The following is a 27,921-nucleotide window of genomic DNA, read 5'->3' on the forward strand; positions in this document are numbered from 1 at the left end:
CGGAGCCTGGAGCCCGCTTCGGATTCCGTGTCTCCCTCTCTCTCTGCCCCTCCCCCAGTCATGCTCTGTCTCTCTCAAGAATGAATAAACGTTAAAAAAAAATTAAAAGAAAAAACAAAGAGGAACAGTTATCAGAACTGATGATTAAAACCCGAGACCAGCAAAGCCAAGTTTTCTTGGCAAATCTGACGCCAGGGCTAGCCAGCTACCACAAAGTTTCCCAGATTTTTACTGACTAGATATACGGACTAGTACACATATACACATTCAAAAGACTGTTACAGGTTTGGGGCTTTTACATTCTGCTCAGTAAGGAGGACCATCAAAAGGCGGGGGTCCCTCACTAGCGTTTCATAAAGAACATATTTAACACTGCAACATAGGCATGTAGGTCAAAGTTCTGCCACAGACCAGGGCCAGTCTGTCCTCTAGCCCTGGCAAACCTTGCCAGACGGGACTCAAAACCTCTGCCGCTGAAGGTTCAAACCTCCTAAAAGAAAAAGACAGGAGACAGAGGCCTAGCCAAAGACGGGGACTCAGAAAACCCAAAAACTACACCTATATGCTTGAATATCCAATCTGTCCAGATGGGGCTTCTTTTATAAAGCCATGCTGAATGATAAAATGTTTCTAGAGACCTAAAGGAAAAGAGAATAGCTTTGGCTTCTCTAAGGCTACATTTTGGAAAAGAGCAAGATTTTTCTGGGAAACTGTGGATAAGAGAAGCAGTGTCTATCTGCTACTTCACACACCGTTCGCTGGGGCAGAGAAGGGACAAGGCGCCGGGAGAGGATTCGCAGAATGAGCGTCACGTCCCAGCAGTGACACTACGGATGATCTGTCCCCGGCTTTCCTCTTTTCTAAATGTTTCGTGATATTGTTATTATTTCTCGTAGAATTCAAACCCGAGCAAGGTCAAGTATTTTTCTGGCGAGGAGGTTGCAGTCTGCAGCGTCCTGAGGGTAAGGGAGGAGCATCAAGAGCAAAGATGCTCCCTTGCCAGGCGGGTGAGACACTCGCCTTGCGGAGAGGACAGGTCTCACAGAATCGCTGGAACAGGAACATCAGTGTCGGCAAGATTTCAAATTTGAGGATTCGCAGAAGGGAAACCTCTCAAAGGGACTTTTTAGCTATTTCTCCCACTGGCCAAGGGAAGCTGTGGGCGAAAACAGTGAGCATCTGGGTGAACCCTCCGCGTACGGGTGGGCCTCTGTCATCAAAGCCGCGATCGTGGTGAAGCGGCTGCGGTCTGGCCTAGGGAAATGGCTTCTAAAGAATACACAAAATTGTTATTACTCAAAAAAATTTTTTTCCCACCAAATTTCAATCTTTCTCTTCTTCAGGAAACGATTCCGGCCCCTACGCTCCTGTGCTGCCTCTCCAGCCACTAATGGCCAGGCCTTGGGAATAGGCAAAGAGGTTAAGGTCAAGAACAGTGATCTTCCTGACCCAGAGGCCATGCGGTGTGCGTAATTCTAGGTGGGAAAGCTTGAAATAGATGCTGTTACCTTTCTCTAGCACGGAGATCACATGCATCCATCTTGAAACGTTTCTCTGCATGGATTCTGTGTCGACACTGTGGAGAGGTCTGTTCCTCCACTCCCTAAGGAGCGTTCTCCATTCCTCCTGTGCAGCCCACAGTGTCTTCCTCAAGGTCAGGTCATACTCGATGTCCGCGATCTCCGCACGGACGATCTGCGCGACGTCCTCCATGTTCAGGGAGTGCATGTGGGACTCGGCGTCGTCAAAGCAGTGCTGGAAGCTGGAGTAGGTTCTAGCTTTGTGAGCCAGACCCGCGGCTTCCTCCGTGAGCGTCCGCATCATCTCCATGGCGCTGGCCACACCAGTCTCGGCACACAGCAGAACAGGAGTTCTGATCTGAAACACGGCAGGAAGACATTCTAAGAGATCATAACGTTCAGGACCCCAACGTGTTTTACTGACAGCAGGTTAGCATGTGACCTAAGTTTTAATAAACAGTCATCATCTGCAAGGACTGTCCTTAATTTATAATTGTTTGTGTCTATCAGGAGGACTTTTAATTATTATTACCATCGTAGCAATAATTTGTCGTGTTCCTTCCCTCTCTCGGGCACTGTGGAACTTTAAGTAACACATTACCTTACTTACTAAATCCGGACAACAATCCTGAGAGGAGTTAACATTTTTCGTAATTTTTCAGGGAAGTTCTAGTTATCAATAATTGTCCCATCATCAAATGGTAAGTGGCAGTTTCAGGGTATGGCTGGCTCCTGAAGTCATTTCCTTTTTCTGATTCTATTTAAATTTGTACAATTTTTTGTTTTAAGATGTTATTTTTTTAGGGGCACCCGGGTGGCTCAGTCAGTTGGGGATCCAACTTCGGCTCAGGTCATGATCTCACAGTTCGTGAGTTTGAGCCCCTCATTGGGCTCTGCGCTGACAGCTCAGAGCTTAGAGCCTGCTTCGCATTCTGTGTCCCCCTCTCTCTCTGTCCCTCTCTGCTCTCTCTCAAAAATACACATTACACAAAATTTAAAAAGATTTTATTTTTTTTAAGTAATCTCTACACCCAATGCGGGGCCTGAACTCACGACCCAACTGAGATGGCCAGGCACCCCATAACTCTGTAACTTTGTACTATTTTCAGGGCGCTTGTCACACGCTGCCTTGTATTTGGGTTTGACTACCGCACATGAAATTGTGGGCATTTGCAACACTGACCTCCAAACAAAGATAGAAGTAAAGGTCTTCCCTGATTTATTACTTCTTAAATTATCAGCTTCTCAAGATGGACAGTTTCATCCACTTATTTCTGAACACCTCATGGAATCTTGTACAGAAAATGTAGAATGGAATTGTGTGTGACGTTGTGTCATATGCAGTGTGGTCACCCAGTAAACGTTGAGAACAATCATAACGTGATACGCTGTATAAAACTACTAAACGGTATTGGTGATAATGGATAGAGCTTAGTATGTACTCTGTAAGAGGGATGCCCGTGTCATGTGTATATAGTAAAGTTTTCCTTAGGCGTCTCCCATACTTTTCCATTTGTGAACATTCGTCTGTGTTTGTCAATGAGGAACCTCCGGGAGAGGCAGCTGGAGAAAGGGTCTTCCTGGCCCACAGGCGGTCGGTTTCTGCAGCCCCATCTGCTACCTTTTCCAACTGAGATCTTCACAGAAGGACCTCAGCCCTCGGGCACATAAATCATGTGAAACGTTACAGGTCAAGTCAGAAGGCGGTAAGGAGGCCCCACCCCGGGTGTCTGGTGGAGACAGGTCGGTACCTGCTCAGCTCAGCTCTGCTCACTGGTGCAGACGACCTGCAACACAGGCCCCGGTCTCAGTCGGGTGTCCCACCTTGCACACTTTAACAAATGTGAATTGTGTAAACCGGACACTTGTGTAAGGGCCTGTAACTTTCGAGTACTGTTTATTTAAAATAAGTGCACAGGGGAAGGGACAGAGAAGGAGAGAGAGAATCGCAAGCAGGCTCCACACTGTCAGCCCAGAGCCCGATGCGGGGCTCCAACTCACGAGCCCGGAGATCAGGACCTGAGCCGAAGTTAAAGTCGGTCGCCCACCTGAGCCCCCAAGAGCCCCTCAGTCATATCTGAAAGACCGCAGGTGGGATGTGTGCACCAAGCACCTTCATGAGGAACGTGTTTCACCTTCCTGTGTCTGTGTGAAACAGTACAGATCGCCCGTGTCGGTGGAGAAACTGAACAGGCATAATCTCACTGAATGACACTGTGCCCGAGGCACAGTCCGTATGGGACTCACAACTTGGGGTGGTGCTGAGGGCAGAGAGGTGCACACAAGCACGGTCTCTGGAGCCTGGCTCTGACTTGCTGTGTGACCTTCAGCAAGCTACTAGACCTCCTTAAATCTCACTGTTATTTGCAGGCAGGTACAGGCGTAAAGCACTCGGCACACAGCATCTCTGACACTCGGGGAGGGTGTTTATCGTACACTTTGCTCCTCTGAAGTGACTCAAGTTGTAGCACTCGTTACCGCCGGCCTGGAATAAGGCCCAGAGAGACTTCACGGGTCTAGCTCTTTGGGCCAGGGGCCTCCTGTGGCAGAACGATGAATCCTACGGAAAAAGTCACCACTGTGCTGTTGTTCGTGGTCTGCATGCGTTCATCACCGAAGACGATGCTAAATGTCAGTTACAGGTTCGTGAAAACAGACATGCAATTTTTCCTCCCATTGAGGTTCACAAGTCACCAACGTGCTGTCTGCGGAGTCTAGGTGAGGAACACTTGGATTAAACTATTTACCTAAGATTCTGTAGGCAGCAAGTGCCGCTATGCTTATTAGGCCTACGGGAAACTAAGAACCAGCTGATTTTTGATGAAAAACACACACTGACCTTGGTCTTCAAGTTGCTGACGTCAACTCGCAGACCCGTGATGTGAGCTTCCAGATTGTCTCTGAATTTAGCAACAGCGGCGTCTTTATTCATCTCCCTTAACTTCATGGAGGTTTTTAGTTGCCCAAACTTGACAAGAAGAATTTTATAGATGGCAATTTGCTCTCCTGAAATCTGGACCTGGTAATACCTTACAACAGAATGCAGCTGAGCAACGATGGAGTGTTCTTTCTCTAACACAGACAACTTTGAGGAAATCCCCTCCAAAAAAGCAAAATGTTCCACAAATTCTTCAATTTCAGTGGGATCGCACTCCATCTTCCTCAGTGAGGTCTCCACAACCTGGATCATTAACACATCAATTGTCATTACAGGAGGAATGTTCACTGTTTTAGAAGACTGATTACTCTTAGCATCTGTCACTACCTTACAGAATTATAATTTCACAAGAAAATGAAGACATCGTCCAGACATTATTCTAGACAGTGTTTAAACACTGGAGCATCAACACGCTCAAATCCTCTCTATTGTTAATAGAGGGAACGTGTAGGTACCTGCATATAAAATGAACGCGAAGATACAAAGGAAGTAATATCGTGAATAATTTTGTCCCTAAGAAATGAACGCAACAACGATGGGAAGGGTGTGGCTACCATGTGGATGATGCGGAATTGCCGCCATGTTTGGAGCGTGTACATTCCAGCTCTATATATACGTGATCCCGCTTTGCTCTGATCGCGTGTTGGTTCATTCGGTGTTATCTTCTCCAGTTTATGCAGGAGGAAATGAGTCTCAGAGGGATTCAATTTTGACCTCACTACAGGCAAAGATGTAGTGAGTTACAGGGCTATGATTCACCCAGACATGATTCCAAATCCTATTTTTATCCATTGTAAGTATTCATTATAATTATATGCATAACATCAATACTTCTCCTAAGTGTATTTATATCATTCCATGAAATCTTCAAAATAATTGCATTTCTATACTCACATTACGATTTTTATTTTTGTCTCCGATTTCCAGGCTCTTAATGAATACTCATGCGTGATTTTGGAAGCAATGTCATTTCCATTTTCAACTTCACAGGCTTGAATTAATTGACTGTACGTGTCTAATTTTTCAAGCACTATATTCTCTTTGATCGTCAAATAGATGTTCGTACAAAACACGCGATACAAAAAAGCTTTTAAAAGAGAAAGTCCCTGTTACGCCATCACTCAGAGATCACCACTGTTAACCCACCAGCAGTTCACATGAGCAGGCTTTACAGAGAGGCTTGCGTCTGAATCCCAGCTCCAGCACTTCCTGTGTGACCCTGAGCAAGTAGCTTTACCTTGATAAACTTGGAGTCTTCACCTATAGTTCTGAGGATAAAACTTCCACATTTGACTGACAATGTTCAAAAGACCAAGTAAACACAGCTATCTTGACTTTACCCACAAATCCCATTTAAATGCCAGAGAAAAGAAACATTTTAAAATGCAGATTTGTATCACAAAGAAAACAGATAATTCCAATTTTGCGCAAGAGGGGGCAGGAAAAGGTGGAATATACCTAAGCTTCCTTTATGTCACTAGTAGGACACCGATATCAAAGACCTTGATAAGGATGGTAAAAGAAAGTCACAGAAAAATTTCACTTATGGGAATAGATGCAAAAGTCTTAAAAACAATGCCTATAGGGGAGCCTGGGTGGCTCAGTCAGTTGAGTGTCCAACTTCAGCTCAGGTCATGATCTCACAGTTTGTGAGTTCAAGCCCCACGTTGGGCTGCAGCCTGGAGCCTGCTTCAGATTCTCTGTCTCCCTCTCTCTCTGCCCCTGCCCCACTCATGCTCGGTCTCCCTCTCCTTCAAAAGTAAATAAACATTAAAAAATTTTAAAAAAATATAAAGTTCATGTATGTGCACGTGCATGCTGGCCGCTAAGGCAGTCTGGAGGCAAGAGCGACCTAAGAAAGTCAATTAATGTAACAACCACGTTAAAGGCTTAAAGAAAAAACCCTGCATGATTATGTCAATAGACGCAGAATAAGCATTTAATAAAATTCATTTCTGATAAAAATTACTCGTGTCAGATTAGCAACTCTCATCCAGATAGGGGAACTGCTTTAACCACATCAAGGGAAGCTACCCGAAGCCTCAGGAAATAAATAATAAAAACACACCAGGGAGCATGCAGGAGCCAGAGAGAGGATGAACACAGAGAACTTTCAGAACAGGTTCCTAAACCAATTACAACTCAGAGAGTTTTCTGGAACAAAAAACCCTGATTCTTCCAGCCGCAGAGATGCGGTTTGCGGAGACTCACGTGTGTCTTAGGGTTGTGTTCCGGAAGCGTTTGAGAGCTTTACGATCGGTACCTGATTTCACTCCTACAACCTCTCCAGGTGAGTGGCTAATATTATCCCCAACTTACAGATAAAGAAACTGAGGTAGGGTGAGAATAAGGATATTAACTAAGGTCTTCCACATAGGAAATGGAAAGGCCAAGATTTTTTTTACAAAAATCAGGTGAAGCAAAATTTACATATAAAAGATGCTAACTGAACGTTAGGGTGAGTTTTAACACAGTTATGCACCTGTGTAGTTACCTCCATAATCAAAACATAGAAAGCTTTCACTGCCCTGAGACCCCTCGGGCCCCATCCCAATCTTCTCCTGCCCCTGGCCTCACACAGCCACCTCTGGTTGCCGTCACCACGGGTAATCTCGGACTTGTCACGTGACATACACACGGAGTCGTCCAGCAGGCACTCCTTTGTGTCTGGCTTCTTTCGGTCAACGTATTTTTGAGATTCATCCAAATCGCACATAGGGGGAGTTAAGCTCCTTTTCCCCAGTGAATGCTACGCCCACGCACGGACGTGCCGCCTTTTCTCTGCTCACGTCTTGCGGGGAATCTGGATTCACTACAGGCTGTGGTGTGGTACTTGTGGGCGAGGCTTCTGCGAGTATTTGAGTCAAACTCTTTGTGTGGACCTGTTTTTATTCCTGTTCGGTAAACACGTCCCCTTATAAGAAAGGGCCAGTTTTCCGAGGGGCTGCACCTGCTTCGTTCTCACCAACAACGGCTGGAAGCTCTGGTCCCTCCACGTCCTCCTCAGAACGTGCTATTGTCGGCCTTTTCGATTGTAGCCGTTGAAACGGGAGTGCGGTGGGACCTCCCTGTGGATGTGACTTCCCTGAGGACGGCGACGCTGGGAACACTTGAATCTGACGACCGTCTTCTTTTGGGAAGCCGCGTTTGTTACAGGCGGTGGCAAAATGGTGGTCACGATGGTGCCTGCTCTTGCTTGGGGCTGATCCCGTGTGCTGACCAAAGCCACAGCTTCGGGCGAATAGTAGGAAAACTTGGTATCGCGTGCTGTCTCTTCTGTTACTTTCAGTGAAACCCCGGGAGGTGACCTCACGCCACACGAAGCTGGGCAGAGACTGAGGGAACCGCAGCTCTGGTAAGAAAATCTTCCTCTGCCTCCTGCACAGAGTCGACTTGAGGATTCTTGAAGTCAAAGGCCGTAGAAGTTGAGACAGCTAACCACTTCTGAGCTCTCAATGAGAGGCGGCTTCAGTGGTGGCCTTAGCAGGAGAGGTGACTAGAGCCCTGCCTCAACCGAGCACCCTCACCGAAGGTGGGACGACAGGACGGGCAGAAAGCTCGCCGGCGGACTAGTAAGGGTGTAACTTTCCCCCCAAGTCCACGTTCCAAACAGCGCCACACACAGAACCGTACCTTTAGGGGGGATGGGGAAGTGTGCAGCACAGACAGCAGCTAAATATAAAAAGGTCTCAGGCTTAAAAATCACACCTGGACTTGTATGCAATTAACCAGAAGCAGATAGGGAAAAAGTATTTAAGGAAGAAAGTCCAAGCCTAATAGTCATCAGTGATGCTTACTAAGGCCCACCCAGGTGTTCAAACTCATGCCCTTGCCGTACTTGTTCAGTGCCCAGCAAGCACAACCTCACCAATGCCCGGCTCGGATGGGGCTGGTCACGCAGAATGATACACCCGGAGAGTCATCCTACGGGCACAAGCGGGGCCGCAGGGGACAAGAGACGGAGATTTCCCCCGAGATCTGAGAGGAAGGCTGCCAGACTGACTCAGCACAGAAATTAGTCTACCGAGAAGCAAATTCTTGTCCCTTCTGTCCACCAAGATTCGGTATTAGCTGCAGACCACTTAAGATAGCTACTTCTCCATTTTCTTTTTTTATAGCAGGGAAGTTTTAATTACAGTTACCCTGTCCCTTCACCATCTTACACCGGGCCAGGGGGGCTGCAGCCTGGTCTTTATTTACGGATCACCAGAACACTAAGCGGCCAGGTTGCACTCGATAAGGAGGGCCGGACGTGGCGCGGGGCCCACACTCACCCCTACCTCTCAGGTGTCCACGAGGAGGGAGCCCCGCTCGCCTAGCCCCCTGGTGTCCCACCGCTTCGCACCCACGTCCCGGGGAAGCCGAGTGACTACTCCCGCGACGCGGAGTGTGGGGGCAGGGAGCGCCAGGCTCAGCACAGGTACCTCTTCTCAGCCAGCCAGCCTGCCCCACAAAGGCCGTGTGCTCCCCTCTGCTCACTGCTGGACAAGGCCAGGGGCTGGCCAAAGTTTCTAGGGCAGCCGGTGCCGAGAGGGCTGAGTCTCTCCCTCATTCTGACCTTCAGTTTGGGGAGGGCTAATTTTAAATAAATAGAAGTCATCTTCCCCAAGGTCCACCTTATCAGTTAACAACAAAGGAACTATTTTCATCTCCCTTTGCCTTACCTTGTCTTACTTCTCAGTTGGCTCAGTACCCAGCCGGCACATTTATTGTGCCCCCTAAATCTCGATACACGGGAAGAAGGGTGCGGACAGCCAAGGCGTCGAGTGCGCAGACGCCGTGAACTGGCAGACCTGACGCTCAAGCCACCCCTCTCTGGCCTGCCTCCCTCCGCCGCCACAGAAGAGGAGCCTGAGACGCGCCCACTGGGCCAGGTCCCTCTGCAGCCGGGGGCGGAGGCGGCACGGGGACGTGCAGTCACATGCACCACGCTGCCGCTTCCCCGAATTTCTGCCTAAGTGAGGGCGCGGCGCGAGTGGAGCAGTCCCCACCACGGGAGCCGAGCGGAAAGAGCCAAGACGCCGGGCTCCTGGCCACGTGCGGCCATCGGACCAGCCTGGGCGACCGGCACCCAGACTTGTTTTCGCACGAGACAGAGAAACCCGTCGTTTAATAGCCTTTTTTGGGCTTTCGGATCCTTGTTGGGGGAATTCGGTCCCGAGTGAGCCAGAAGTGACTTCCCATGTGTCTCAGGGTTGCTGTGGTTGTAAAGATGACGGGAACCCCAACGTACACAGCACACAGTGCCTCTGGTCTAACGGACACTTGCGATCCTCTTCACCCTTCACGGATTTAACAACTACTAAACGCTCCCTCCTTCTGCGGACACTCCCTCGCTTCCCCAGGTCTCCGGTCACCCTGCAGGCTCCCCTTCCTCTAACAACCTCCTAAATATTGACGTTCTGGGGGCTCTTTTTCATCGTCACCACACACATAACCGGGGCATTCCCATTCACTCTGACGACCTCTAGGACCACTTGGATGCCGGTCGCTAAATGTGCGCTCCCGTACCGACTCCCTCCTGCTGGCCGGACGTGCACACGTGCACATCTCTCCCTGAGGACGGCACCGTGAAGCAAGCACGGTGCTCCCTCTCCTGCGCCCCACGGCCCACCCCGCTGCCTAACCAACACGCTGCAAGTGTCATTAATTCCTGACTTTCTCCTATTCCCACATTCTGCCAATCGCTGAACCTGTCGATTCTCTCTCTGAAACAGATCTCAACTCCCTCTGCTCCCCAGACTCCACACTGCTACTGCCCTTGTCCGAGCGCTCATCACCTCTCCCCTAGGGTCCAGAAACCACTCTCCTCCCGTCTCATCCCACCTGAATCCATTCTTTACGCTGCAGCCAGAGTGGTCCCTGCAGAAATGAAAGTGGTATCATGTCGTTTTCACATTTATAATCTTGCAACGATTCCCAGCAGGGAAAAAAGGGAAAACGTGGGGTGCAATTTTGGAGATGGTGGAGGAGGTTTCTTTGAGGAAATGACATCTGATCAAAGACCCAAACAAATGTAATACGTATCACATTTCTGAGGATAACACTCATCAAGTATGTTTCCGAAGTACGTCTTTTAAAATTATAACCTGATAATCGTAAAGACTCTCACGCAAGAGGCATTTCCAAAAACACTTACTTCTAATAGATTTGTGCTCTTGTTTTCAATTACAGATCGCAGGAGGTCGTGACTCAGACGTATGATATTCTCAACATATGGTAAGCATTCTGACTGATAATCGAGACTTGTAACTTTGAAAATACCAATGTGTTTCTCAATGACCATGTTGACAATGTGTTTCAGATACTTTCTGAATTTAGCTAGTATAGTTTTAAACTGTGTTGGAGTTAATTCTTCCATAGAGGACATTTTCATACTCATGACTTTGGCACTCTGTACGATGGTACAGTATTTTCTAAACTGGCAGCTGTAAGCACTAACCAGGCCCATTGAGTTACCAATAACGGTCAGGAGACTGGCAATCTGTAAATAAAAATGTCAAAAAGTCAGAATTTTAAGAGTAAAAAACTTATGCTCTAAGGGGCTAATAGTTCTATTAAACTATTTAAAACCATAGTTTTTTGTGGAGTTCATTTTGTTGGGAACCTACACTAAAGAACTATGTTGGAAACATAAGACTTTAAGAAATTAAGATAGCCTTTTAAATATGTGGTGTTTCTGAAAAGGCCTACCAAGCCATTTGTCTTTATCGTCAGCATGTTGTCTTGAGCCGTGGCCTAGAAACACCAATCCCTCATTCCCTCGCTTGACATCCCACTTCAGAATAGACACTGTGCACAGCCCTGCACCAGGGCACCTCTATGTACCGTGTGAACTCCCCCAAGACACAGCTATTGGACGAGGAGTCATCTGACCCAAGTGAAGACAATTAGATTCTCCTGTAAATCTGAACAAAAATACCCAGCCAGGTGGCAATGGGAATGTAGGGGCCAATGCAGGTCAACGACTGGAAGTCAATATCATGCTGGAACCATAAAACAGAAAGCTCATTTTCGGAGGGGAAGTTGGAAAAGAACAAAGGAGAAGAACCGAGCTGAAAGCACATGAGTGGGACAGACGGGAGAGAAGATGGAAATGGCATTTCAATTGTCCTAAGTTAGGATACTCAAATTTTTCAATAAATCCCTTTAATCTAAGAATCAGCCCAGTATTTCCTAAGACAAATCGTTCTTAAACTCACTTTGTTTTGGTAGGTAGGATCCATTTCAAAAAGAACCTGACAATCTGGCCATCTGGTTGTCTTCTTACAGGCAATGCCACTTTCAGTCTTGTTAGGTAAATTCACAATTAAAACCGATTCAGTAAAGACAGACAGGCGGGGATCTTGGCAAAGAGGAACAACCTTGGCTGAAATACATAATTCGAAAGTTAATATTTTCTCATGTCCCACTGAAAACAACACCTTAAAATTATCCATGACATCTGAAACCACTGGACTGAAGCTAATTTATTATGAGGGCTAAGCAGTATTCTATACCGATAAACGGAATTTAAGACAGTGTAAAAGTCTGGATTTAATATTATGGAAACAACAGAACCACTCGCAGGTACTGGGTGGTGTTGGGGCGAGGCATAATTAAACAGAAGCTAAGGAAAGTCATTAAGAAATAGTTGGAATGCCCATGCTATGTGATGCCACGTGGAGAGCATTAGACCAGCACAGTGAGGGGATGAACGGGAGACAAAGCTTCACCGCCAGTGCTTTCACAGACAAGCTGAAAAACCGGGCGTCCATGGGCAAAAACCAACCAACCAACAAACACAAAACTTTAACCTACACTTCACACACTATGCAAAAATTAACTCAAGATAAGCCGTATACCTAAATATAAAGCACAACTTTATTAATATTCCAAGAGGAAATACAGGAAAAATCTGTATGGCTGTGAGTTAGACAAAGAGTTTGTAGGTAACAAAACATAACCCATAATAGAAAAAAAGTGGTGAGCCGTACTTTATCAGAGTTCAGAAGGTTCACTCTGTGACAAAGAATGAAAAGATGAGGCACAGACTGGGAGAAAATGTGTGCAAATCTTGTATCTCATAAACGACTTGTATCAACGATACATATAAAGACTTCTCACAACTCAACAATGAAGAGACAAACATCCTAATGAAAATAAGCAAAAGATGTAAAGATCTGACCACAAAAAATGTATCCAAGCATATGCATATAAGCTCATGAAGAGATGAACAGGGAAACAAAATACAACCACAATGAGACCCACTACAACCTACCAGAATGGCTTTTTTTTTTTTTTTTTTAATCTGACAATACCAAGAGGTGACAAGGATACAGAGTGACTGGAGCTTTATACACTGTTGGCAGGAATGCAAAATGATAGAACCACGTTATAATTCTCATACAATTAAACATACACCTACCATATGACCCAGCAAGCCCACCCCTGGTTATCAGCTCAAGAAAAAAGGAATCTTACGTTGTCCAAAAACCTGTATGTGAATGTTTACGGCAATTTTATTCATAGTTGCCCCAAACTGGAAATGACCCAGATGTGACTGCAGAAAGAAACTTTGGTATATCCAGACAGTAGACTATGACTCAGCAATGAAGAGGAGTAAGGCTGCTGTCCCCCACAGCAAGATGGATGAATCTGAAATGCACCTTTCTAAGCGAAAAAAGCCGGACCCAAAAGGCTACCTACGCATCCACTTGTATGACCTTCTGGAAAAGGCAGAACTATAAAGACAGGAAACAGATCCGAGGTTGCTGGGGGTAAGAGGTGTGGAGGGTCCAACCACGAAGGGGCAGCACCAGGGAACCTGGGCGTGATGGAGTGGTTTTGTATGGAACCTGGATGGCGGATATGTAATTGTCAAAACCCACAAACTGCATGGCGCACAGAGTGACGAAGTAGGTCTTAAAACGCCAAGCAGGATGCTGGGAGAACCCAACACGAATACGGATGGTGACAATGTAGCCTGCTGTGTTACTAGTGACTCAAGAGGAGGGGTAACAAAGGAGACTCTGGAGAGCAGTGTTTTGACTGAAAACTCTAAGGACAGAGGGGAAAAAAAACCGCCCGCCAACACTCTGGTTGATACATTTGCGTCTCAAACAGGTGCGGAGCAGCCATTCTGACATTATTTTACCTGCATAACAAGTCAGTAACTACACTGTTACTTTCCATGTTACTTTCTAGGTCTTTTCACTGATGGGCCTCTAAGCGGCCCCACTCCCACAATGAGCCCGTCCCGCGGCTGTCCCCGAGGAAACACGAGACGGGTGTGAGCCTCCTGTGCCCGAAGAAGCTACAGTGCTCTCCACAAAAGGGCACAGGGCCCATTCGGAAAGAGCGGTTCTCTGAAAATAAGGCCAACCTGAGCAACAAATTAAGTAACGGTAATACTCTCTTTATACTCCCCAGACTAACACAAATATCCCTGAACCTAGGAAATCCCTGGGGGCAAAATGTGACATAATTAAAACAGCACAGTACTGGCACACGAGTTACACAGTCCAAAAATGAAATAAAATAAAATACTAAAATACAATAAATGATCACAGTGGCGTTTCAAGTCAGCGAGGGTGAGGAATGGATTATTCAATGAATGATACTTGGACAGACACATCATTAGTGCTTTGGGAAAAAGTTATAAGTCAGTGTATGCAAATACATTTTAGAGCAATCGAAAGCTTAAACATAAAAATGAAATCATAATTAGAAGACAAGTAGGAGAATGCTGTTTATAATATGTGATCATAATATGGGCAAGCGTCTCTATGATACAGTGCCCTGAAGCCTTTTTCCAAAGGCTCTACAAATGTTATACTTTAAAAATAATGTTCTGCTTAGGAAAAAATATCACCATAAAATCAAGGCAAATGACCTATTTTTCTTAAAACTCATATTAAAGATTAAGGGTTAATTTTCTTAACCCAGAAGAACTACCAAGCAGTACGAGAAAGACTTCTGCCCCATCAGTGCCGCTCCTGTGGACTCAGTCTGAGAAGGACCCCATGGAAGCCACAAGCCGTGTGCCAGACGTTAACTTCATGACTGGGTATAGGAATGAGAACGTTTAATTTTGCATGCATGGTTAAACATATTATGGCACGTTAGCGTAAGGGAGTATTATCTAGCCATCTAAGTGACAATTATGAGAGCGACTGCAGCAATGAGGAAAATGCCTCCAATATAACGCTAAGTGATAATAAAATGTTTTGTTAAAGTTTTTTTTTAATACTGATTTTTGAGAAAGAGAGACAGAGTGCGAGCAGGGGAGGGGCAGAGAGAGAGAGAGAGAATCCCAAGCAGGCTCTGAGCCGTCAGTGCATGGCCCCGTGCGGGGCTCGAACTCACAAAACTGCAAGATCATGACCTGAGCTGAGATCAAGAGTCAGATGCTTAGCTGACTGAGCCACCCAAGCACCCTGATAACAAACCATTTTAAATGTAAGTTTCACTCTTGTATGCTTATGAAGGTAAAAATGCAAAAACTATGTGAAAACACATATTATATGCAGGCAGCTGAAATGATGGGGTGGTTTAAATTTTTTATTTTTTTCTCCAGTAAGTTTACATGCACACAAATGCACGTATGTATGCAAACATATACAAATGTGAATGTAGATCAGTGAGTCCACATTTACATAAATAACTGAGGGGCGCCTGGGTGGCGCAGTCGGTTAAGCGTCTGACTTCAGCCAGGTCACGATCTCGCCGTCCGTGAGTTCGAGCCCCGCGTCAGGCTCTGGGCTGATGGCTCGGAGCCTGGAGCCTGTTTCCGATTCTGTGTCTCCCTCTCTCTCTGCCCCTCCCCCGTTCATGCTCTGTCTCTCTCTGTCCCAAAAATAAATAAAAAACGTTGAAAAAAAAAAAAAATTAAAAAAAAAAAAAATAACTGAATAAAGAAATGGATCTGCGAAGGTGATAAGATCCGCTAATAAAGGCTAAAATTAGGGGGTAAAATTTTCAGAGGAAACAAAAAGATATTTGACAACCTCAAAATACCCCTCCCCAAACTGACTAATAACAAGAGGAAACATACACCTTCCAAGAGTTGCCACGGGTCCTGCTGTTTTAAGATGTTTTAAGACTCAGACCGAGAGGAAGGGACACGTTCGGGGGCCAGGCTAGTAATAGCTGTGTAGCGTCAGACTGGATACACAGAACTAGAAAAGGACTGATCGAAATCCGTTTCAGATGGAAACAGTATCTGTTATGCTAGTAAGATATAACTTAGTTAAGTCTTATAAAATTCTGTGGTATATAAAAAACCCAAACCTTACACTGTTTTCCTAATTCCCGTCTTTTATGCACTCTACAGTCACGTGTAGAAGTCACACATCCTCAGATAATCCCAAATTCACATCGACTGATCCCAAAGACTGCACATTCCCGATCCCAATGGACGGTGGTGTGCGCTCCACCACTGGGTGTGAACATCAGATGCCTGAGCCTGAGAGAATATTCCCAAAGGAGACAGTGTATCTAGCTACGCTTTAAAAACACTCACTTATACGTTTTTCAATGTCAGTCACCATATTTTGAATTTTTCTTGAAAAATCTAATCTGTTGGGAACTATGAAGAGATTTGTAGCAAATTCTGAAAACCTGAAAAAAAAAAATAAAAGCATATTTCAGAAAAATGCAGTAACCACCAGAGACTACAATTACTTGTAATATCAAAAAGGTCTGCTACTTACTCATCATACATGTATTTATTCTCGAACTCGGTCATGATTTCTATGTCTACAAGAGTCCATTGAAAAAAAGAGAGAATGAAACACTGATTGGTATTTAAACCAGCTAGGTGACCACTTGCTACGTGGCAGTGCTTTCCAGACATCCGAGAATACGCAGGAAGGTCACCTAAGAGGTAGCACTCTAGCACTCCACCGCACCCCGGACTGTGATAATGAGGGCCGAGCTGCGGACTGAGGGCCTGGGTTTCTGACAAGCACGCAGGGGTGTTCACTGCCAGGAAGGGGGTCATCAGGCCCCAGGACTGAGAATGGTGTGCGTAGGAGACCAGAATGAGTAACGGTAGTTATCGCTTACATGCACCACAGATGATCTGAGCTTGTGCTTAGAGCTTTCTTAACATTTATACTGCTGAGAAGTGATATTATTTCTTAATATTTATTATCGCCGGTCAGCGATAATAGATAAACTACTAAAATTTTCTGTCATTTGCTCTTTTCCGGCTGTTAGCTATCTCCTTTCCTTCTTAATAGTCTCACTCATCTTACCTGAAGGTATTTCTTCACGGTTGTAACAAACTTTTTTTGGTTTCTTCATTATTGGCATTTCTTCACTCGACTGTTTTATGACACGACTGACTTCATGTTTTGGTGCCTCCTCTTGTTCACACACCCCAGGTTCCTCAGAGCCATTGTCAGACTCATGAAAGTTCTCTGTGGAAGTTTCTGAAGAGTCACTCTCTTCAGGAGACCTCAAGCGTAGAGTCACTTCAAATACTGGTGCATATACTTTTCTCAAATTGCTCTCCACTTTGATATGATTCAAAATCTAATTAATAGATATTAGAGTGACAGTGACAATATATAACCGAAAGAATATTCCTTTCAATTCAGGATAATACAGATCTAAACTTTAAATGATAAACAATAACTTTGGGGTAATGAATACTTGCATGTTAAAATAAGGTAATGTAAAATACACGATGCATTGTAATGCAGGAGTTCCCCCAAAAGACTGTGTAAATTAACACCAGGGTGGTTACATATTGATCATTTGGGAGCTTGTTAAAAATACAAATTCTTGGGGGCACCTGGGTGGCTCAGTCGGTTAAGCGTCCGACTTCGACTCAGGTCGCGATCTCACTGTTCCCGAGTTCGAGCCCCGCGTCGGGCTCTGTGCTGACGGCTCGGAGCCTGGAGCCTGCTTCGGATTCTGTGTCTCCCTCTCTCTCTGACCCTCCCCCGTTCATGCTCTGTCTCTCCCTGTCTCAAAAATAAATAAACATTAAAAAAAATTTTTTTAAAAATATGAATTCTTGGGGGCGCCTGGGTGGCTCAGTCGGTTAAGCATCTGACTTCGGCTCAGGTCATGATCTCACAGTTTGTGAGTTTGAGCCCCGTGTTAGGCTCTGTGCTGATAGCTCCAAGCCTGGAGCCTGCTTCAGATCTGTGTCTCCCTCTCTCTCTGACCCTCCCCAACTTGTGCTCTGTCTCTCTATGTCTCTCAAAAAATAAATAAATGTAAAAAAAAAAAAAACAAACAAATTCTTGGGCCCCATCCCCAGAGATTGAGTTAAAAGGTCTGTGGCAGGGCCCAAGAATCTTTCTGTAATTAAAGTATAATTAACATACAATGTTATATTAGTTTCAGGTGTACAATACATTGATTGAACAATTTTATACCAAGAATATGAATCATTGAAAAGCTGTGCAAGTAAGTCTACTGTGTACTCACGGTTGAGAATTAGAAATTGGGAATCTCCTTCAAAACCACTGCTGCAGGTCTGACTTCTTCACTAGAATATACACATCCAGGTACAGGTACCCGTCCCTACTGGAGTATACACATCCTAGTACGGGTACCCGTCCCTACTGGAGTATACACATCCTGGTACAGAGAATACGTACTGAGAATATGCACATCCTGGTACAGGTACGCGTCCCTGCTGGAATACACCCATTCTGGTACGGGCACCCGTCCCTACTGAGAAACAGCCAGACTATTTCTCGGATAAATACCTTTCTTAGACAATGTATTTGCTCGTAGGCTCTGTCTAGGCAGGTGTTCTCAACTAACGTATCCATCTCTCTTACCCACACACAGCCCGCTGTTCTGGAGGCATCCGGGGTTTCTCAGAGTGGTTGTCTCACTCACCTGCCAGAACCTCAACTACTCCATAACGAATAAAGGCAGTTGACACTGTAAACAAACATCGTTAGCACCCTGTGAAGCCGCTAAGGAAGAGCCTGAGCAGATGCTGAAGGGGACACGCAATCTTTAGAGGTTGTACACAAATAAACGCGGGAGTTTCGGGGGGTGACACACTGCTGCAGAGTGGGTAATGGTGACTGCACACAGCACCGCGCGTGTGGTAACGCCACTGAATTTCACGTGTAAAATATGCTCGAAACGGGCAAGTGGATGTTATGTATGTTTTATCACAATCAAGAAGTTCAAAGACAATTTCAAACAAACATGATGCGTTGTATAGCTTCTTCTGGAAAATAACCTCTAATCCTGGTAACGACTGGACCTTGAGCCCTACACACTTTCTAATGTTACAGTATTACAAATAGTTGGCGGAGAATCATTCCTGAAATGCACGTAGTACAACTACTATTCGATACGGCATACTTGTATCTGTGTCCACTGCTTGAGTATACCTGATACAGTATACTCCTAGCACACTCTATTATTGGACACAGTTACTCTTGGGTGAGTGCTTATCATGTCCTAGGCGCTAGAGTAAACAAGTTGCCCTCACCTCATCTTCACAGCAACCTGGACAGAAATTATTACTATTATATAAAAAAAATCTGGTATTAATTTGTTAAAGGCTATATTGCCAGCATGTGGTAAGGCAGAAGTCATGGGTCTGCCCCTCCCTTGCCCGTTCTCTCTCTCTTGCAAAATAAATAAATAGAAAATAGAAAGCTTCTTGGCAAAATACAAAGGTATGAGAGTGAAGTCAAGCCAAAGTTATGAGAGTGAAGTCAAGCCACAAGACTTGAAGTCAAGTCAGGATGGGAGAAAATATTTGCAAAAGACATAGCTGCTAAAGGTCTGTTCTCTAAAATATGCAAAGAACCCTTCCAACTCAACAGTTAGAAAACACATAACCCAATTAAAAATGAGTCAAAGACCTTAACTGACACATCAACAAAGAAAGTATACAGGTGGGGCGCCTGGGTGGCGCAGTCGGTTAAGCGTCCGACTTCAGCCAGGTCACGATCTCACGGTCCGTGAGTTCGAGCCCCGCGTCAGGCTCTGGGCTGATGGCTCAGAGCCTGGAGCCTGTTTCCGATTCTGTGTCTCCCTCTCTCTCTGTCCCTCCCCCGTTCATGCTCTGTCTCTCTCTGTCCCACAAATAAATAAAAAAAAAAAAAAAAAAGAAAGTATACAGGTGACAAACAAGCATATGAAAAGGTGGTCCACATTATTTGTCATCAGAGAAATGCAATTTAGAACAAGGACAATTTAGAACCAGACAAGGAGTGAGAGTCCCAAGCAGGACCCGTGCTGTCAGCACAGAGCCCGATGTGGGGCTCGAACTCACGAACCAGGAGATCGTGATCTGAGGCTAAACCAAGAGGTAGATGCTTGACCGAATAAGCCACCCAGGAGACCCAAAAAGTCTTCTATTTCAATGAAGTCCAGCTTATCAGTTCTTTCATGGATCGTGCCTTTGGTGTTGTGTCTAAAAAGTCACTGCCACACTTAAGGTCATCTAGGTTTTTTCTTATATTACCTTTAAGAGTTTCTTTAATTTTGCATTTGACAAATAGGTCTATGATCCATTTTGAGTTAATTCTGTGAAAGATGTGAAGTCTGAGTCTATATTCATTTTTTTTGGCACATGGACGTCCAGTTGTTCCAGAACATTTATTGAGTACCATCATTGCTCCACTGTATTGCTCTTGTTCCTTTGTCAAAGATCAGTTGACTATACAGTAAGATCTTGGATTGTGAGTAACTTGTTCTGCAAATGTTCCACAAGACGAGCAAATGTTTCTAATAAATTTTAACTTGATAAACAAGCGATGTCTTACAGTACGAGTAGTATGTGACACCAAACATCACATGATCACCACTAAACCAATGGTTCTTGAAATCTGCTTTGATATACAAGTGCTGTGGATTACAAGCATGTTTCTGGAATGAATTATGCTCACAAACCAAGGTTTTACTGTATTTATGGGAATCCATTTCTGGCCTCTCTATTCTGTTCCAGTGGTCTATTTGACTGTTCTTTCATTAATACCAAACTGTCTTGATTATCATACCCTTAAAGTAAATCATAACGTCAGACAGTGTCAGTCCTCCAACTTTGTTCTCCTTCAGTATGGTATTGGCTATTCTGGGTCTTTTGTCTCTCCATATAAACTTTGGAATTAGTTTGTCATGATCCACAAAATAGGCCCTGGGATTTTGATTGGCATCGCATTGAAACTATAGATCAAGTTGGGAAAAGCAGACATGTTGATAATACGGAGTCTTCCCATCCATGAACATGGACTATCACTTCATTCTTTTAGTTCTCTTTTGATCTCTTTCTTTAGAGTTTTGTAGTTTTCCTCCTATATACCCTGTATGTATTTTGTAAGATTTATACCCAAGTATTTCATTTGGGAAGGTGCTAACGTAAATAGTATTGTTTTCAACTTCAAATTTCACTTGTTCACTGCAGGCATATAGGAAAGTGCCTGACCTTTTAAAATTAACCCTGTAGCCTGCAACCTCACTATAATCACTTATTAGTTCCAGATTTTTCGTTGATTCTTTTGGATTTTCTACATAGATGAGCATGTCATCTGCAAAGGAAGTTTTAGTTCTTCCTTCCCAAACCGTATACTTTTTGTTTCCTTTTCTTGTCTTGTTGCATAAGCTAGTATTTCCAGTACAATGTTGAAAAGCATTAATCAGAGGGAACATTTTTGCTTTGTTCCTGATCTTAATAGAAAAGCTCCAAGCTTGTCACCACTAAATATAAGGTGAGCTACAGGTTTTTTGGTAAAGATTCTCTATCCAGTTGAAGAAGTTACCTTCTCTTTCTAGTTTACTGAGAACTTTTATCATGAATGGGTATTATATTTTCTCATATACTTTTCCTGCATCTATTATATGAGCATGTGATTTTTTTTTAGCCTACTGATGTGATGGATTGCATTAACTTTCAAGAGTTGAACTAGCTTACATACCTAGGATAAATCCCACTTGGTGTACAATTCTATGTTGGATTATGATTTGAAGATTTTTACATCTGTGTTCATGAGAGATATCTGTCTGTAGCCTTCTTGTACTGTCTGTCTGGTTTTGGTATTAAAGTAACATTGGTCTCATAGAATAAGTTAGAAAGTATTCTATCTTCTGCATTCCTCTGAAAAAGACTGTAGAAAATTGGTATAATTTCTGTCTTAAATGTTTGGTAGAATTTACCAGTGAACCCAGGTGGGACAGGTTTTTAATCACTCAAAAAAAATCTTCCTCATACTAGAAACACTAGTAACAAAATGAAAAACAATGCATTAAGATTTACATTTTCCTGATATAACAAATGGTTATGGTCTGTACTTTATAAATAGTTTTGTAATTCAGTAAGAAAAAGGAAGAGAAAACGCCGTAAGAAAAATGGGAAAGAACATCAAAAGGTCATAAAAATGAGAAATACAAATAGCTAATAAGTATAAGAAAAACACCCACTACAAGTAATAAGTAAAAAGATCAGTTAATCTGAGATTTCAGTTATCAATAAGCAACGGTCAGTATAAAACAGGATACATGTAAAAGGCACTCTTTAATAGAAATCAGTATAACCTTGTCTAAAGAGATACTCTGCAAATGGAAGACTGCAAAAAGGCCTATTGTGCTGATTGAGTATTAATCCTAAGGAAAAAATTAAAACAGTGCAGGGGCACCTGGGTGGCTCAGTCGGTTAAGCCTCCGACTTCAACTCAGGTCATGATCCCGTACCTCATGGGTTCGAGCCCCACACTGGGCTCTGTGCTGACAGCTCAGAGCCTGGAGCCTGCTTCAGATTCTGTGTTTCCCTCTCTCTCTGCCCCTCCCCACTCACACTCTGTCTCTCTCTCTCAAAAATAAATTTAAAAACATTAAAAAAATTAAAAAAAAAACAGTGCATGTGTTTTTATCTAAAAATATTTCTATTCTAAAGTGTTCATAAACAACTAGTAGAAGCATCTAAAATAACAACTCCCAGGGCGCCTGGGTGGCTCCGTCAGTTAAGCCTCCGACTTCAACTCAGGTCATGATCCCGTACCTCATGGGTTCGAGCCCCACATTGGGCTCTGTGCCGACAGCTCGGAGCCTGGAGCCTGCTTCAGATTCTGTGTTTCCCTCTCTCTCTGCCCCTCCCCACTCACACTCTGTCTCTCTCTCTCTCAAAAATAAATTTAAAAACATTAAAAAAATTAAAAAAAACAGTGCATGTGTTTTTATCTAAAAATATTTCTATTCCAAAGTGTTCATAAAGAACTAGTAGAAGCATCTAAAATAACAACTCCCAGCGCGCCTGGGTGGCTCCGTCGGTTGAGCGTCCGACTTCGGCTCAGGTCATGATCTCGCGGTTTGTGAGTTTGAGCCCCGCGTCGGGCTCTGTGTTGACAGCTCAGAGCCTGGAACCTGCTTCAGCTTCTGTGTCTACCTCTCTCTGCCTGTCCCCTGCTCATGCTCTGTTTCTCTCTCAAAAATAAATAAACATTAAAAATTAAAAAAATAAAATAAAATAAAATAAAATAAAATAAAATAAAATAACAACTCCCAGTACAGGCTGGGGCTACAAGGCTCACAGGTTAAATCTAACAAAAAAATATATAAGATTTTTATGGAGAAATTATAAAAGACATTGAAAAAATTCAAGAAGACTTAAATAGCACAATCATGTCGGGAAGATTCAATATCATAAAATATTAACTCTCCCCATCTTCTAGGCAATTTCAACCAAAATCCAAATAGGGTTTGAATCTAAACTGTATACAGAAGAGCAAATGGCTGAGAATAAAAGAAGACTTATCTCAAAGCTATATACCATTAATCCAGTGTGGGATTGGCACAGTGAGAGGCAAACAGATCAACAGGACAGAGTAACAGCTGGGGAACAGAAGACCCACATATGGGAATCGGATGGTAAATGATAAAGAAAGAGCTGCCAGTGCAGATCAGCAGGGAAAGGATGTAAAGAAACTACGTCTGGGCAATGGCTACTCACACAGAAATACCTGAAAATGGACCCCAGCCTACACTACACACAGACACATTAAAGATACATGTGAAGGCCAGACTCTAAAGCTTCTATGAGAAAATAAAGGAAAATATATTTATGACTCAGGATGGCAAATTTAATCTCAAACACTAACACAAATAAAAGGATTGATAAATTCCACTACACTGAAGAATTATGGATAAAAATTACCATGAGGGAATAAAAGTAGCAAGCCATCTAGCAGAAAAGATCATTGCAATATAAATATGAAGAATTCCTACAAAATAATAGAAAAATCTATTCAGCAGATAAATGGACAAAAAACATAGAAGACAAAATATGAGTCTACAATAACATATTTAAAAAAAAATTTTTTTTAACGTTTATTTCTTTTTGAGACAATGTGACAGACAGAGTACAAGCAGCGGAGGGACAGACAGAGGGAGACACAGAATCCGAAGCAGGCTCCAGGCTCCGAGCCGTCAGCCCAGACACTGACGCGGGGCTTGAGCTCACGAACCGTGAGATCATGACCTGGGCCGAAGTCGAACGCCCAACCGACAGAGCCACTCAGCTGCCCCTCCAATAACGTATTTTTAAAAATACAGAATTAAGCTACTAATAAGAGAAATACAAACTGAAATTTAAAATGTGAACATTTTCCCTTGTTACCAAATCTACCTAAAATATTAAAAAATATGTAAAACATACATATTATACAGTGCTATCTCATGAAAATGCTGCTTTTGCAAAGTAGGAAAAGTATCTACTGTATAAAGTTTAATCCCGAGAAAATATTGTCGGGGGCAGGATACAATTCCTCATGTCAAGAAAAGATTTCCCGGGGCACCTGGGTGGTTCAGTCAGGCAGGCATCTAACTCTTGATCTGGGCTCAGGTCATGATTTCATGGTTCGTAAGACCGAGCCCTGCATCAGGCTCTGTGCCAACAGCATGGATCCTGCTTAGGATTCTTGCTCTCCTTCTCTCTCTGCCCCTCCCCCACTCACATGCACTCTCTCTCCCTCTCAAAATAAATAAACATTAAAAAAAAAAAGATTTCCTAGTGTAAGTTTTTCTAGGATTCTGTTAAGAGTTTTCATATTTGGCTTGTCTCATTTTTGAGTTAATAACAAAACATTTTTTTGTTATTTGTTTTCTGTAGAATGGTAAAGAGTCAAAGGTAGACAATAGTGGGGGCGGAGGGGGTAACTGCTATTTTAGACAGGGTGGCCCTCCCGCACCAGTCCCGTGTGAAAGCAGCATACGGCAGCACTCCGCATTCCCTTATCTACCTTTGTGCTTCCTCACTGCACTCATCACTTCAGTCCCTGTCTCTCCTGGCGCAGAATATAAGCTCCAAGAGGTCAGGGAATTCGTTCCACCCGCTGGTGAATTTCAGAGCCGAGCCCAGTGACCGGTGTATATTAAGTACTCGATAATGCGTGAACAAATGAACCAGCTGAGATGAGTGTCATTACAGCTTTCTACAGTGGGAGGGACGTGTATGTGTGTGTGGTGCGCCAACAATTGTGAATAATCATAAGTCACATTTTTAATTACAAAACTTATTCATTTTACATTAAAAATCTGTGCTTATATTTTTCAAAGACCACTTACCTCATTAATATCTGCTTCCATTTTCACTTCTGACTTTAAAACAGGAGTGGCACATAAATTTGAATTACCAACAAATTCTTCACCATCATTTGTTATCTTTCCAGGGAAAGTAAAGATATTCTTGTATATTCTAGATTAAGAAATAAGAAAAAAAAGTCTTTCTAAACTTTGATATCTTACTAATATCCAGAACACATAAATAATTAGACATTCCTCCAAAGAAGATATACAGATGGTCAATTAGTACACGAAAACATGTTTAGCATCACTCATCATTAGGGAAATACAAATCAAGACCACAATGAGATGTAACTTTACACCAAACAGGATGGCTACTATTCTCTAAAAGAGGAAAATAGTGTTGGTGAGGATTAGAATCCTGGTGCTTCCTGGTGGGAATTAAAATAGGGCGGTTACTGTGGAAAATACCGGGGAAATTCCTCAGAAAGTTACCTGTTGAATTACCAGGTGATCCAGCAACGCCACCTCAGGGCATATAAACGAAAGAACTGCAAACAGTGATTCAAACAGATATTTACACGTCAATGTTTATAGCAACATCATTCACGATAGCCAAAAAGTGAAAATGACCCAAATGTCTATCAACAGATGAACAGATAAATAAAATCTAGTATACACATACAATGATTATCTAGCCTTAAAAAGGAAATTCTCATACGTGTCACAACATGGATGAACCTTGAAAACATTATGCTAAGAGAAATAAGCCAGAAACAATGAACAAATATCGTGTAACTCCACCAAATGAGGTACCTAGAATAGGTAAATCCATAGACAGAAAGTCTCTCTGCGCCAAAAGCATGGAAACTGCTTGGGATTCTGTCCCTCCCTCTCTGCCCTTCCCCTGCTCGTCTGTCTCCCTCTGTCTAAAAATAAGCTTTTAATAAGTGAAGCATTTTTATGGAAAAGTAAAGATTTACAAATATAAGCTAACAGGGAAATAGAATTTAAATAATAATTATTAGGAAGATGGAGAATACGTAAACACACTGCAAAGCATAAGAAACACTAAAACAAGGAGGTAAGAAGGAGGCATAGGGAATTAAGAGCCATTTGAGTGAATCAAGAAAAATAAGAAAACAGAAAAGGAAAGAGGAAAAAAACCAAAGTAAAATAAATAATAAGCATAAATGAAATGGGAGGCGCAAAAGCAAAGCATACCAGTTACTAAATCTAAATAGGTTTAATTTCCTAATTAAAAGACAGAAACTATTGGATTAAGTTAAAAAGCAATATCTAACCATAATAAGATAGGCATCTCAATTTAAGGTGAAAAGGGCAGAAAATAAAACTATTAGGAGCTTCTGGCAGCAAGAGAATGGCACAGAACATTTTAAAAAATCTTTCCACATCCCGTCATAAAAATCAGAGAAACAGATAATCTGAATAGGACATCTATTAAAGAAACTGGACAAATAATTTGTAAGCTTTCAAAATAGAACGCCCTGGGCCCAGACAGGCTTCCTTATGAAGTCTGTCAAATATTTAAGAAAGAAATTATACCAGTTCATTCTATGAGCCCAGAATTTTCCTGAAACCAAAACTAGACACAGACATCATAAGAAAACTACAGGAAATACTAATACCTTTATGAATAGAGACACACAAATCCTTAACAAAATATTAGCAAACTCAATCTAGCTACCTATACAAGGGATTATATATCATAATTGAGTGGAAACTATCCCAAAAATGCAAGGTTGGTTCAACATACAAAAATGTATATATGTAACATAATGTAGTATACCATATTAGCAGCATAAAGTAAAAAACACATGATCAACTGACACAGAAAAATAGCATTTAACAAAATCCAACATTTCATGCAAAAACATTAAACAAACTAACAGTAGAGGGGAACTTCCTCGACCTGATAAGAAACACTTGCAAAAACCCCACAGTTAACATCATACTTAATGATAAAAGACTTAAAGTTTCCCTCTTGAGACAAGGAATAAAACAGGAATGTTCACTCTTGCCACTTCTAATAACGTTGTATTGAAGATTCTAGCCAGGGCAATCAGGCAACAAAAAGTAATAAAAGATATCAGACTGGGGAAAAAAGAAGTAAAACGATTTCTATTTACAGGTGTCATAATCCTGTATAGAAAATCTTAAGGAGTTAACACACACACACACCATTAGTACTAATAAACAAGTTGAGCAAGGTTGCTGGATACAAGATCAATATACAAAAATCAGCTATATTTCAATACGTTAGCAATTAATCCAAAATAAAACTTAAAAAATAATTGTGTTTACAATAGCATCAAAAAGAATGAAATACTTCAAAATAAACATAACAAAAGAAGTGTGACACATACACTGAAAACCGTAAAAGACTACTGAAAGAAATTAGACTACCCATATAAATGCAAAGACAATCTCGCATCCATGGACTGGAAAACTTTATACTGTTAAAATAAAAATGCTCCCCATATTTATCTAAAGATTCAGTGCAATCCTTACATAAATTCCAGTTGTTGTTTTTGTTTTAGATAGAAATTGGCAATCTTATTCTACAGTTCATAGTAAATGCAAGGGACCCAGAATAGTCCAAACAATGTTGAAAAGGAACAGTGTTATAAAATTCACACTTTCCAATTTCAAAACTTACTACAAAGCTACAGTAATCAAGACTGTGGTACTGACAGACAGAGATCAGCTGAACAAAATTTACAGTCCATATATAAATCCATACATCTATCGTCAACTGATTGTCAACAGGATGCCAACACAATTCAATGGAGAAAGAATAGTCTTTCTGAGAAACGGTGCTGGGACAGTTGGATATCCATGCGGGAAAGAATGAATTTATACCCTTATCTCAGACCGTATACAAAAATTAAAACAAAATGGATCAAAGATCTAAATGCAGCGGCTAAAATTAAAAATCTTAGGAGAATATAAAGG

The 27,921-nt window shown here is 42.8% G+C and overlaps 1 protein-coding gene across 1 annotated transcript in view; it reads right to left on the bottom strand.

Moving 5' to 3' along the window:
• The window catches only part of DNAH14 (dynein axonemal heavy chain 14), a 319,741-nt gene that overhangs the window by 222,401 nt on the left and 69,419 nt on the right, over window positions 1–27,921 (bottom strand). The window contains 8 exon segments of the mRNA XM_053909500.1: window positions 1,509–1,878; window positions 4,360–4,701; window positions 10,598–10,942; window positions 11,661–11,827; window positions 15,962–16,059; window positions 16,152–16,197; window positions 16,698–16,977; window positions 24,988–25,117. Of these exon segments, the coding sequence (XP_053765475.1) occupies window positions 1,509–1,878; window positions 4,360–4,701; window positions 10,598–10,942; window positions 11,661–11,827; window positions 15,962–16,059; window positions 16,152–16,197; window positions 16,698–16,977; window positions 24,988–25,117 (1,778 nt within the window).

The sequence above is a fragment of the Panthera pardus genome, unplaced genomic scaffold (genome assembly GCF_024362965.1).
Source record: "Panthera pardus isolate Hobbes unplaced genomic scaffold, ASM2436296v1 HiC_scaffold_21, whole genome shotgun sequence".
Classification (NCBI taxonomy): Eukaryota; Metazoa; Chordata; class Mammalia; order Carnivora; family Felidae; genus Panthera; species Panthera pardus.